At 40.5% G+C, this 14501-nt stretch overlaps 1 protein-coding gene across 1 annotated transcript in view; it reads right to left on the reverse strand.

The window, feature by feature from the left end:
- Nucleotides 1-14501, reverse strand: part of COL21A1 (collagen type XXI alpha 1 chain) — a 386987-nt gene that overhangs the window by 116095 nt on the left and 256391 nt on the right. Inside the window, exon 10 of the mRNA XM_044289670.1 lies at nucleotides 6516-6578. Coding sequence (XP_044145605.1) covers nucleotides 6516-6578 — 63 coding nt within the window. The remainder of the gene's footprint in view (nucleotides 1-6515; nucleotides 6579-14501) is intronic.

Raw genomic sequence — 14501 nt, forward strand, 5'->3', positions numbered from 1 at the left:
TGGCATCTAAAAACCAGTTCAGCAAAATCTGCCTTCCAAAAACCATATGGTGCTCCTTTTCTTCTGCGCCTTGCCGTGTGCCTTTAAATCAATTTACAACCACATGTGGGGTGTTTCTGAAAACTGCAGAATCAGGGTAATAAATATTGAGTTTTATTTGGCTGTTAATCCTCTATGTGTTAAAGAAAAAAAAAAGATTCAAATGGAAAATCTGCCAAAAAAGTTAAATTAGAAATGTCCATTTTCCTTTTATTCTTGTGGAACACCTAAGAGGTTAACAAAGTTTATAAAATCAGTTTTGTGTAACTTGAGGGTGTAGTTTCTACAATAGGGTCATTTATGGGGGGTTTACACTATGTAAGCCCCACAAAGTGACTTCAGTCCTGAACTGGTCCTTAAAAAGTGAGTTTGCTTCTAAAATTCTAAGCCTTCTAAAGTCCTAAAAAAATTAAATGACATTTACAAAATAATGCCAACATAAAGTAGACACATGGTGAATGTTAAGTAATAAATATTTTATGAGGAATCACTTTCTGTTTTAAAAGCAGAGAAATCAAATTTTGAAAATTTAGAATTTTTCAAAATGTTTGGTAAATTTGGGATTATTTTCTAAATAAAGTTGAAAAATATCAACTCAAATTTACCACTGTCATGAAGTACAATGTTTCAAATAATAATCCAAGCAAATGTGTTGATTTTCCAATCCATTATATTCTTTTATTCCATGAAATGAAGTAAATATAGAGGTTGTTCTAAGAAAATTAGCATATTGTGATAAAGTTCATTATTTTCTGTAATGTACTGATAAACATTAGACTTTCATATATTTTAGATTCATTACACACAACTGAAGTAGTTCAAGCCTTTTATTGTTTTAATATTGATGATTTTGGCATACAGCTCATGAAAACCCAAAATTCCTATCTAAAAAAATTAGCATTTTTCATCCGACCAATAAAAGAAAAGTGTTTTTAATACAAAAAAAGTCAACCTTCAAATAATTATGTTCAGTTATGCACTCAATACTTGGTCGGGAATCCTTTTGCAGAAATGACTGCTTCAATGCGGCGTGGCATGGAGGCAATCAGCCTGTGGCACTGCTGAGGTGTTATGGAGGCCCAGGATGCTTCGATAGCGGCCTTAAGCTCATCCAGAGTGTTGGGTCTTGCGTCTCTCAACTTTCTCTTCCCAATATCCCACAGATTCTCTATGGGGTTCAGGTCAGGAGAGTTGGCAGGCCAATTGAGCACAGTAATACTATGGTCAGTAAACCATTTACCAGTGGTTTTGGCACTGTGAGCAGGTGCCAGGTCATGCTGAAAAATGAAATCTTCATTTCCATAAAGCTTTTCAGCAGATGGAAGCATGAAGTGCTCCAAAATCTCCTGATAGCTAGCTGCATTGACCCTGCCCTTGATAAAACACAGTGGACCAACACCAGCAGCTGACATGGCACCCCAGACCATCACTGACTGTGGGTACTTGACACTGGACTTCAGGCATTTTGGCATTTCCCTCTCCCCAGTCTTCCTCCAGACTTTGGCACCTTGATTTCCGAATGACATGCAAAATTTGCTTTCATCCGAAAAAAGTACTTTGGACCACTGAGCAACAGTCCAGTGCTGCTTCTCTGTAGCCCAGGTCAGGCGCTTCTGCCGCTGTTTCTGGTTCAAAAGTGGCTTGACCTGAAGAATGCGGCACCTGTAGCTCTGGATGTTTCTACTCCAGACTCAGTCCACTGCTTCCGCAGGTCCCCCAAGGTCTGGAATCGGTCCTTCTCCACAATCTTCCTCAGGGTCCGGTCACCTCTTCTCTTTGTGCAGCGTTTTCTGCCACACTTTTTCCTTCCCACAGACTTCCCACTGAGGTGCCTTGATACAGCACTCTGGGAAGAGCCTATTCATTCAGAAATTTCTTTCTGTGTCTTACCCTCTTGCTTGAGGGTGTCAATGATGGCCTTCTGAACAGCAGTCAGGTCGGCAGTCTTACCCATGATTGCGGTTTTGAGTAATGAACCAGGCTGGGAGTTTTTAAAAGCCTCTGGAATCTTTTGCAGGTGTTTAGAGTTAATTAGTTGATTCAGATGATCAGGTTAATAGCTCGTTTAGAGAACCTTTTCATGATATGCTAATTTTTTTAGATAGGAATTTTGGGTTTTCATGAGCTGTATGCCAAAATCATCAATATTAAAACAATAAAAGCTTCAGTTGTGTGTAATAAATCTAAAATATATGAAAGTCTAATGTTTATCAGTACATTACAGAAAATAATGAACTTTATCACAATATGCTAATTTTTTTAGAAGGACCTGTACAGGATGCCTTTTGGCCCATCCAGCCTTCCTCAACTGCATAATACTGAATAGAAGCATATACATATTTATAGACACCTAATACTCATCTCTTAATCATGACATCATCAATTAGAAAATCAGAAAATAACTTAAACATGTGATCACATGTTTAAGTTATTTTCTGGATCACATGTTTAAGTTATTTTCTGATTTTCTGATGATGTCATGATTAAGTGATGGGGATTAGGTGTCTATATATATATATATATATATATATGTATGCTGCTATTCAGTATCATGCAGTTGAGGAAGGCTGGACGGGCCAAAACGCATTCTGTATATTTACTTCATTACATGGAATAAAAGAATATCATTGATTGAAAAATCAACACATTTGCTGGGAACTTTCTTTGAATTAGTTGATGGGGTTTCCCCTTCTCGTGCAACGTAATTGTAGAATAGTGAGCTGTCTGGTTTGCGCTATGAAGTACAATGTGTCAAGAGAAAACACTCTCAGAATGGCTTGGATAAGTAAAAGTGTTCCAAAGTTATTAGCACATAAAGTGAAACATGTCAGATTTGCAAAAATAGGCTCTGTCAAGAAGGGGGTAAATGGCCTGGATGTGAAGTGGTAAGGCACCTTCCCTTACGAAAAGATGCCTGAGCAATAGATGTTTCTAGCTTGCTAGTCTCTGCAAATGTGTTCAGTTCCATTTGTCTGCCCGTATATCAATCTCTGCCTGATTACTGACTCAGATTCTCAAGTGCCTGACCCAACATGAGATACTCTTGAGATAAAATATTATACCTCAGAGTCATACACAAATTTTTAGGCCAACGTGAGCACTTTTAATTTGGGTAGCATTGATTTAGAACTAACACCAATCAAATTTTGTGAAAATCGCTCATCTCTAATTAGTTATGGCCTATATGGAAGCATTGCTAAAAAGCATTGCACCAGAATGGAAACAAAGCCAGGAGGCTCACTTTCTATTTGTACATAAAAACTAAGGCTGGGGTGCAGAACAAATACAGTAAGGACTGAAGACTGATATTTGGTTTGAATTTATTTGCTCATATGCAAGACTACATTCCAAAGATGAGTTCTTGCTGCCAGCATTAAGGAAAGAAGGATTCCTACAGAACTAGGGTATGTTTCAGTCATTTAAGAGTATTCTTTAAGTGAGGCACAAAACGCTGAATGTCCAAAAAGCAACATTTGACCAGCTTAAAGAGGCTATTAGCCTCAGTAACTGAGACAATGTCCTCAAAAATAAAAAATACAGCCACAAAATGGGATATTTTTTTTAAAGAATCATAAACTCTCATTGTGAAAAGTACATACTTTATGGGAATAAAAAGATCAGGAACAAGAAAAACATGAGTAACGTTGATAGGTAGAAATATAAAGGGGGCAATAGATGACAAAAAGAAAGAGTTTAAATTACTAAATTAGGGAAGTAGTGAATAAGCACTAAAAAAACTAAGGTGAAAACATTTAAAATGCAAAAGACAGATAAAGGCATCCAAGCTGGAGACAGAGAGGCTGATTGCCAAAGAGAGTAAAGCAATTACACTAATGGTAAAAAATGTTAAACCTCAAAGAGTTGGCCCTTTAAAGAGTGATGAGGGAGGAGTTGTAGAGGGTTATGGGCAGAAAGGGAATTTATTAAATAATATTTTTCCACTGGGTTCACTGAGGAAAATGAAATGTCAGATGAAATACATAGTGCCAAAGTAAACTTCCCATTAAATGTGTCCTGACCTAGTAAGTACTGTAGCAGACAAATAGACAAATCACCGGGTCCAGATGGCATACACCTTCAATCTCCTAAGAGAATTAAGTAATGTAATAGACATAGCAGACCCCAATCAGTTTCTCTGAGTAGGTTCTAGACATATTTATATAGTTTTTTGTGTTTTAATACTGAAAAAAATAAACATTTGTAAAAAAAAAATATAATATTTCTTTTTATTGCCATATTTTGACCCCTATAACTTTTTATAGTTATGTTTATGGAGAAGTGTGAGTCTAATTTTTTACGGGACAATCTGTAGTTTTTATTGATACCATTTTGGAGTGTGTATGGCTTTTTGATCACTTTTTATTCAATTGTATTGGGAAGTAAAATGACAGAAAAAAAAGTCAAATTGACCATTTTGATTTTTTCCATTATGCCATTCATTGTATAAGATGAATATTGTTTTATACTTTAATACTACAAGCATTTTTGGATATGAGATGCCCATGATGTTTAATTTTTGTATTGTTTATTTTTTATTCTAGAGAAATGGTCATAATTTTATTTTTTCACATTTTTTATAACTTTTTTTAAAAACTTTTTTTTTTTAAGTCACCCTGGCTGAGATGGGGGAAGGTGGCCCAGGCCAGGAAGCTTACAGCTGGCATCTGCCAAACCTGGTGGTTATGGTGCCCATAGTACTCGCGAGTGGGCACCATCTTTAAAGACTGGACTTCCACCATACATATAAAGTGGAGGTCCGGAAGGGGTTCAAGTGATGAAACAATTACTTTGAGACTTACACTTTTGGGTCACAGTTCATCATATTAATATATCTCCTATAACAAAGTTGTGTACACAGGCAATTACAGTACAAAATGGTTCAGCAATGGCATGGATGTAAAATTATAAAGATTTTTTCTGACCTAACATGAAGGTGACTGGGTATTTTAGGACACAAATACTTAAAATGCAAGACATGCTCACATTCCAAATAGCATTCAGAGTTTTTATTGACCCAATTTAAGAGACAAAGCATGCCTGTTGCATATGTCGGTATAATTTGACAAGATCATTAACCTCCTGTTTAGATAGAGATGTGCCTCAATAAATATTAGATAGAGATGTGCCTCCATTTCTTCGATAAATATCTGGTGTGCTTACATCACATCTTCCATTTGCAAGCTTATGCTTCAGCCCCTAGCAATTGTACCTTCCCCATAGCAATGCATAACTGTGAAGCTACTTACCTCATGGGAAATCCAAAATGACCAAGTTTTCATCTTCTGTGTTGAGACCAGCAAGACTATAGCCTAGTGGCTATAACATCTACTGGTTTCTGCACTGAAACCTACCAGTTGTAATCTATTAAGGTATGGCCACACGGTCAGTTTTCTGCATGCAATTTTGCAAACCAAAATCACAAGTGTATCAAAATGAGAGAAAGTATAAAGGACAGATATGACTTCTGCTCTTTTTTTTATTCACTTGTAGTTTTGGCTTTCAAAACTACATACAGCAACTTGACCATGTGGCCATAACCTTACAGTATTTGGTGCATTCAGAACTACATTAACTGAGGACCAACATGACTTGCAATATGCATTCAACAAATGAATCAAATACATTGCATAAAAACAATCAAATGTAAAAAATATCAAGATAGTGATAAAACCAGAGAATCATGTCTGTGATTACCAGAAATAGTTAATTAAACCATGTTAATATACTGAGCATAGTCTCTGGACCAGAAACATTTCCAGTTATTTTCTCAAAACGTCCAGTATCCTAGCTACCAATTAGGCAACATTGAATTGTTCCTGAAGCGCAAAAGGAGTTTTCCTTCTTGTAGATGGCAAAACACATCAATTTAAATTGACATTTTATTTCCAATTGTAAAAAGATCCTAATACTTTCCTTCATTTTTTTATATTCAGAGTGGATAAACTGCACCGTAAATATACTCAAAGAAATAATACTAACTAAACCATAATTCCAAAATTAATATTTTTTAAAAAATCAGGAATAGACCATTTTATGCTCACATACAGAAAATTATGATCAGCATATTGGATCATTCTAAAGGGTAAATTCAGAAATGTAATGTAAATGAGTAATATGCTACTAAGATATCAAGGTCTAAGAAACCTGTTACAAGCAGAAATTCATGTATTGTTGAGGGTACATGACAAGAAAGCAACACTCACTAAACTAAAAGACAAATATGTAGGACCCCTTCTTCTGATAATATGCCAAAAATGCCTTAGTAATAAAATAAAAACTCTGTAAGTAATAGACTGTCATTAAATGTTATGGATTTTGTTTTATATGCTTTAATTTTAACAATACCACTGAGAGTAAAGCAAAGGTATCTTCTGACCTATGCAACATATGCATGTGCTTGATTGCAGGATACACAAGAAACAAGGGAAAATCTGAACATCTATTATACATTTTTATAACAATGTTTTAGTACTCACAGGCTTACCATCTGGACCGGGCTGTCCAGGGGATCCAGGAATACCAGGCTGTCCAGAATCTCCCTATCAAAATAAAGATATATTATCCAATTATGTTAGACACTAAACGCAACATGCTACAAATTAAAATTTAGAATCGCTGATTGCAATTAATACCAAACTCCAATATATCTTTGCTAAAGTCAATGGACTATTTATAATCAGCGATGAAGATTGACTTTTATCAAGATTGAATCAGTACTGCTGAAAGTTGCATTGTAGTAATGTCTTTAGTTATCTATACAAAATTCTTCATTTGGGCGCTGCTTCATTTGCTGCTGAAGATAATGGCAAAAGATGCCCAGCAACAGGACTTCCTAGAATGATGATTTTATTTAAGACAACACATTTCAACACTGGTCATCTGCCTTTATCAGACCTAACAAAGACACCGACTGGACCAGAGGCAAAATGTATTGTTTTGGAAGTCCTTACAAGGAGCATTTTTTTCTGCTTTGGAGTGGTGCAGCTTTGGTTGTGTCTGTTTATTTAATGAGCATAGCAGGTTACTGTTCCTTTTGACTTGGTTCACATTTAAACATTTGTTCAATGTTATTTCCCTAGGGAGCACCCCTTTTTTACAATCCTTGCACTAGCATTGTATTTTTGGGTGCAGAATAAATTGGATATTTCTTTTTTTAGAAATCCATGTGGCTATGGAGAAAAAAAAATGCTGAGAAAAAAATTCAGCTGAAGAGGTACTTTAGAGCTATCAGCACCTTGTTGAATCAATGCCACGTAGAATTATGGCAGTTCTGAAGGCAAAAGGGGGTCCAACACCGTATTAGTATGGTGTTCCTAATAATTCTTTAGGTGAGTGTATGTCGTGGGTAAACTGTTTAAAAGTTTTCTAAGAGATGCTATCTTGGAGGATCTCAATTAAAACAAGCATTGGTCATGTCAAACTAATTAAATCAGTTTCTATGAGGAGGTAAGTTCTAGACTTGACAGCGGCGAATCAATGGATGTCGTGTATCTGGACTTCTCCAAAGCATTTGACACTGTACCACATAAAAGGTTAGTATATAAAATGAGAATGCTCGGACTGGGAGAAAACGTCTGTAAGTGGGTAAGTAACTGGCTCAATGATAGAAAACAGAGGGTGGTTATTAACGGTACATACTCAGATTGGGTCACTGTCACTAGGGGGGTACCTCAGGGGTCAGTATTGGGCCCTATTCTCTTCAATATATTTATTAATGACCTTGTAGAAGACTTGCATAGTAAAATATTAATTTTTGCAGATGACACTAAACTGTGTAAAGTAATTAACACTGAAGAGAACAGTATACCACTACAGAGGGATCTGGATAAATTGGAGGCTTGGGCAGAGAAGTGGCAGATGAGGTGACAAATGTAAGGTTATGCACATGGGAAGGAATAATGCAAGTCACCAGTACATGCTAAATGGTAAAACACTGGGTAACACTGACATGGAAAAGGACATAGGAATTTTAGCGAACAGCAAACTAAGTTATAGAAACGAGTGTCAGGCAGCTGCTGCCAAGGCCAAAAAGATAATGGTTGCATAGATGTCCGTGATGAGAACATAGTCCTGCCACTTTACTAATCATTAGTCAGACCACACATGGAGTACTGTGTACAGCTCTGGGCTCCTGTAAACAAGGCAGACATAGCAGAGCTGGAGAGGGTCCAGAGGAGGGCAACTAAAGTAATAACTGGAATGAGGGAACTACAGTACCCTGAAAGATTATCAACATTAGGGTTATTCACTTTAGAAAAAAGACGACTAAGGGGAGATCTAATAACTATGTATAAATATATCAGGGGTCAGTATAGAGATCTATCCCATCATCTATTTATCCCCAGGACTGTGATGAGGGGACATCCTCTGCGTCTGGAGGAAAGAAGCTTTGTACACAAACATAGAAGAGGATTCTTTACGGTAAGAGCAGTGAGACTATGGAACTCTCTGCCTGAGGAGGTGGTGATGGTGAGTACAATAAAGGAATTCAAGAGGGGTCTGTATGTATTTCTGGAGTGTAATAATATTACAGGCTGTAGCTGCAAGAGAGGGGTCGTTGATCCAGGGAGTTATTCTGATTGCCTGATTGGAGTCAGGAAGGATTTTTTAGCCTTTAAGTGGGGAAAATTGGCTTCTTGCTCACAGTTTTTTTTTTTTTTGCCTTCCTCTGGATCAACTTGCAGGATAACAGGCCGAACTGGATGGACAAATGTCTTTTTTCGGCCTTATATACTATGTTACTATGTCTATATATACATTAATATAAATGCAAATATGTATATATACATATTTATATACATATATTTACACACATGTGTATATGTATATATATGTGTGTGTGTGTATATATATATACATTGCAATGCGCGGGCACAGACAGTGTCACGGATTAAAGTGGAGGTAACTCTAATCCGTGTGATGTTAACTTAAGTGGAAGCTGCTTGACCAGGACAACAGAATTAGGGAGCAGGTCACCTCCTAGCGCATCCCAAATCTGACCCTGACTCCTAGCTGTATGAGCCAACCCTGATGGTAGGAGGGCTCATACTCAGGAACCTCGCTTCCCTACTAGCCCTGGACAGGTCCCTGAGCTAGGAGTTGGGTAAGACAACCTGTTCTTCCTGGATACGGACGGACAGGAGTCTAAACTGGCCAAGCTGCAAGGGAAGAGAAACATCAGCAGCCTATGGATATGGCAGAAGAGAGAAAGACTTCCACCCCTACCTGCCACAGACACACTGACTGGATCCCGTGCTCAACTGCTGCTGTCCACACCCTACATAAAAGGACAGAGCACACATACATAAACACACAGGAACCCAGATCCATAGCTGCAATAATCATAGACACCATATAAACATAAAATAACATCATGTAGCATAAACTTATGACCACAAGGGTGGCCCACACTGGCAGATGGTAAAGGAACCAGGAGGATGACTCCAGCTTAACAAGAAGGCTGGAGTACCCCTCAGACTTCTCAGCAGAAGCTTTATAGCCCAAAGTGGCCACACCCACACGCAGACGCACCCAGTGTTCACACACTCATACACACTCATACACCAGGCAAGGGAAGAAAGCCACATAAAGGGGAAGTGCACACATAACTAAAACCCTGTGCACACCAGACATAGAAAGTGCATACATGCAGACACACATAGGCAGAGGCAACCGCACGCATCAACAGTGAGACGCCTAGCAAACAGCTCAGGCTACTACACTGCCAACAAACACCTGTTGTTCGTGGCAACCGCACTAGAGGCAAACTACAAACAGCCCCCAGCTGCGGTTGACAAAACACCCAGACCGCGGGCAACTGCATGCAGCTCCCAAGGAGTCACGACCATGAACATGGCGTGACATGTGTCCAATGTCTACAGATGTGAACCCATTCCCTTAAATGGGGTCTGAAATCTGCATCTGACAGTACTTTTTCAAGATGTGGAGGCATAGACAGAAAACCCATGGATGCACTCAATAGGTTTCCGATCTGTTCTTCCATTCCGCACCAACCCGTAGCTTTCAGATTTCAGACCCATTTACTTGATTAGGTGCGCACACAGCTGGTGCCTGTATATTGCAGACCCCCTGTTCACGGGCCACAATACAGGCACAGGCAGGCTATGGTCATTTGCATGAGGCCTAAAGCCATACCTCCTTCCAGTATCCGGCAGGACAGCCCTGGATTTCAGTGGTGGTCCTGGTATGGGGTAGGTATGTCAAAAATGGATCAGTTTTGCCCTAATGCATTCTGAATGGAAAAGGATTCCCTTAGAATGCATCAGTTTGCCGCTGATCCGTCACCATTCTGCTTGCAGCGTTTCGGTGTCCGCCTGATGAAACTGAGCCAAACGGATCTGTCCTGGCACACAATGTAAGTCAATGGAGACGGATGTGTTTTCCCTGACACAATCTGGCACAATAGAAAACGGATCTGTCCCCCATTGACTTTTAATGGTGTTTAAGACTGATCCGTCATGGTTATTGAAGACATAATACAAACGGATCCATTCATAACGGATGCATGTGGTTGTATTATTGTAACGGAACGTTTTTTACAGATCCATGATGGATCCGCAAAAAACACGAGTGTGAAAGTAGCCTTAGGCACATAGTGTCCCTCTTCCTTCTATTCTAAAGTTGGGAGGTATGCTAAAGCACTAATGAATTGACACCTAAGGTGCTGTTGTTACTATGGTATCACAGTTGGCCAGGGATGTCATTTGATCACTGCTCTGAAGATGCTTGCTGTGATGCATGCTGGGATTTTTACTTTTACTTTGCAGCTGCTCCGCCCACACAGCCTCTCATTAATGGGATCATGCTATGCTAAATGCAGTAGAAAAATTATATATATACAGTATATCTGTCATGATACAAATTCCTCTTGGCTTTAGTTATTGTCTGGGGCACTTTATTTGTTTTTTGTACTAATGGTGGCCAACCCCTTTAAAGGTAGAAACTAAGCATATCCATAATTAATAAATAACTTATTTTAGTTTAATGATAAATCACATACTACGTATTTATTTTATTTTATTTTTTATTTTTGTGTGTAATATGTTACAGCATTATTTTTGGCTTGTAAGCAAATCTTTTGTACTTGAAAACTTTTCCAATGAAGGATGCTGGAAAACAAATTCACTGTGTCGCTTTTCCAAATAGCTCTAAGTTACCCATTTAGAAAAGTCAATTTCAGAAAGGTCTTCCTCATGCTATGGTTGTGAAGCAAACAATAATTGCAATGGTAAAACTCTGCAATAATTGGAACCTTGTTCTATTGTTTCCAGTCAGTAATATGTGTTTCATGCAAACAATGAATATGAAATTCATATAATAAATACAAGTGATACAAAAATGAATTAACCCCTTATGTATCGGGCTCATTTTCACCTTAAAGGGAACCTGTCATGTGGATATTTGATTATAATCTAACTAATTATATACAATCATTAACTACTAAAAAGTACCTTAGATGTATTCACTTACTGGTGTGACAGATGGTTACCTAATAATATACACACAAAGATGCCACATGCCGCATGTTAATGAGCTGATTGGAGTCCAGCGTGATGTCATTGAGTCCAGCGTATATTTAATTCAGAGCTATAGCCACTCCCCTGCCCACCTGCTGCTGATTCCTATGGAAACAAACTGTCATTCAGCAGCAGGTGGGCGGGGAGAGTCAGGAGCTCATGAATATTCATGACTTATCATTATGAGCTGAAGCTTTTCAATACAAGATGTTGGCAGATTGCCTGGGTCAATTAACCACCTCCGGACCGCCTAACGCAGATGTGCGTTCCGGAGGTGGCAGGGCTGCGCACAGTCACGCATATACGCGTCATCTCGCGAGACGCGAGATGACGCGAGTATGCGCCCGCGCGTGCGCAGCTCGCGCCGGCATTTCATCGAGAGGCAATTCGTCAGCAACCTGCCAGCCAATGATCGTGGCTGGCAGGTTGCTGATTTTTAAAAAATCCAATCAAAGTGCCAGATAGCAGATCATATTTGTAAATATGATCTGTTATATGGCTGCCTGCTCCTCTGCTGGTTCTTTTTGTCGGTTGGATCCAGCAGAGGAGCAGGCTTCACAGTGAGTACACCAAACACTACACTATAGCCCCTGATCACCCCCCTGAACCCCAATTAACCCTTTGATCACCCCTGTCAATCACAAGTGAAAAGAAAAAAGTGATCAGTGCAAACTGTCACTTTTTTTTTTCACTGTTATTGACCGTTAGGTTTTAGGTATAGTTTAGGTCCCTTGGTTAGGTAGTTAGCGATCGGTTAGCGCCCAGCCCACCGCACCGCAGTCCGTTATTCGCTGATTAGCGTATCGCTAATCAGCATTTGTACTTTTATAGTATCTGGAAGTGATCAAAACTGATCACGGTCAGATCTATAATAGTACTAGTGTCACTTTAGCTCGCCCTCCACCCAAAACGCAGTGTTTGCCCGATCAGGCCTGATCGGTCGCCCACACGTGCGTTCGCCCACACCCGCCCCACCGCAGTGACAAAAAAAAATTTTTTTTTGATCACTGCACATTCACTTTACACGCACTGCGCACTCCGGTACTTCGCTAGCCTCCCCTTTGTAAGACAGGCTTGCTTTTTTTTTCTTGGGTAGTCTCAGGGAATACCCCTAAATTTAGTTGCCCACATGTCTAACAGGGGGTATTCTTCTGAAGAGGCCTACAGGCTTCTGACCCAGTCGGATGAGGAGTGGGAACCCTCATCTGATGAATCCAGCGGGTCAGACTACGAACCTGTAGAAAGCAGTGGCTCTCTGACCCAAAGTTCGGACGAGGAGGCTGAGGTCCCTGATACCACCAGGCGTACCCGGCCCCGTGTCGCTAGACCGCAGGTTGCGCAGGATCCGCTTCAAGAGCAGGAGAATGGGGCTGGTGCTGTCGGATTACGTGGTGAGGCATACACCAGCAGCCCAGCCCTCCCTGGACCTAGTACCAGCACTGCCGTACAACCTGGTGAAGTAGCGAGCACCAGAAGGGCAGTTGAAGCTGGTACGGTGGCACGTGTAGTAGTGACCCCATCGCAGCCACCGCAAAGACGTGCCCGTAGAGCCCCTAGAATCCCAGAGGTGCTGGCAAACCCTGATTGGCAGTCCCCAACTTCAGCCGCACCTGTAGTTTTCCCTTTCACTGCCCCGTCTGGAGTTCGGGTTGAGACGGCTCAGATCGGTTCGGCCCTGGGATTTTTTGAGCTGTTCTTGACTGCGGAGCTTTTAGACATAGTTGTGGCCGAAACAAACAGGTATGCCACACAATTTATCACCGCTAACCCGGGAAGCTTTTATGCCCAGCCTTTCCGGTGGAAACCAGTCCAAGTTTCCGAACTTAAAACTTTTCTGGGCCTCCTCCTCAACATGGGCCTGACAAAAAAGCATGAATTGCGGTCATATTGGTCCACGAACCCGATTCATCACATGCCCATGTTCTCTGCTGCCATGTCCAGGGCACGTTTTGAGGCCATCCTGCGGTTCCTGCACTTTAGTGACAACACCGCCTCCCGTCCCAGGGGCCACCCTGCTTTTGACCGGCTCCACAAAATTCGGCCCCTCATAGACCATTTCAACCAGAAATTTGCAGATATTTATACCCCAGAGCAAAACATCTGCATAGACGAGTCCCTGATACATTTTACCGGGCGCCTTGGCTTCAAACAATACATCCCAAGCAAGCGCGCCCGGTATGGGGTCAAATTGTATAAGCAAGTAAGGCTGGGAGAACTGGATCCTTCCTCAAATTTCAGGAAGAGATCATCGAGAACCTCCTGTATCCAGGAGGTTCCGTGGCCCCAACCACCAGTGTAGTTAGCCGTCTACACGAGCGACATTTCCCCAATGTCGTTCCTGGTACCTCAACCCTAACAGTCACCCCGAAAAAGATGTCGTGTCTGTAGCAGGAGTGGAATAAGGCGTGACACCCGCTATTTCTGTCCTGACTGCCCGGACCACCCTGCCCTATGCTTTGGAGAGTGTTTCCGGAAGTACCACTCACAGGTACACTATTAGCATAGGGATCATCTCACCAGGACAGGCACACAGGGCTATTAGGGCCCATTCACTCACTGCTGCTGCAAACGTCTCCTTTCACATGGGACAAAGTGCATAACGCACTTCTTTGGGCGATTTGCGCTTTGCACATTGACCCATGGGGAAGGAGAGGTTTGTTCTATAAAGGTAAAAAAAAAAAAAAACACACCAGTAAGCAAACAGGTTAATGTTCAGTTAAAAAAGTTAAAGTTACATGTTCTGTTGCAAAGTTAATAAAATTATTGCGTTGCGGCCTGGTTTTTTCTTTTTTTTTTTTTTTTCTTTTTTTACCTTCCAGGTGGACCAACCGATTGACTAGCTGCAGCACCGATGTGCATTCTGACAGAAGCATTGCGCTGCTGTCAGATTACACGCAAGTCGGTGTATGCGGCGCTGCAAGACGG

The sequence above is a fragment of the Bufo gargarizans genome, chromosome 4, assembly GCF_014858855.1.
Source record: "Bufo gargarizans isolate SCDJY-AF-19 chromosome 4, ASM1485885v1, whole genome shotgun sequence".
Taxonomy (NCBI): domain Eukaryota; kingdom Metazoa; phylum Chordata; class Amphibia; order Anura; family Bufonidae; genus Bufo; species Bufo gargarizans.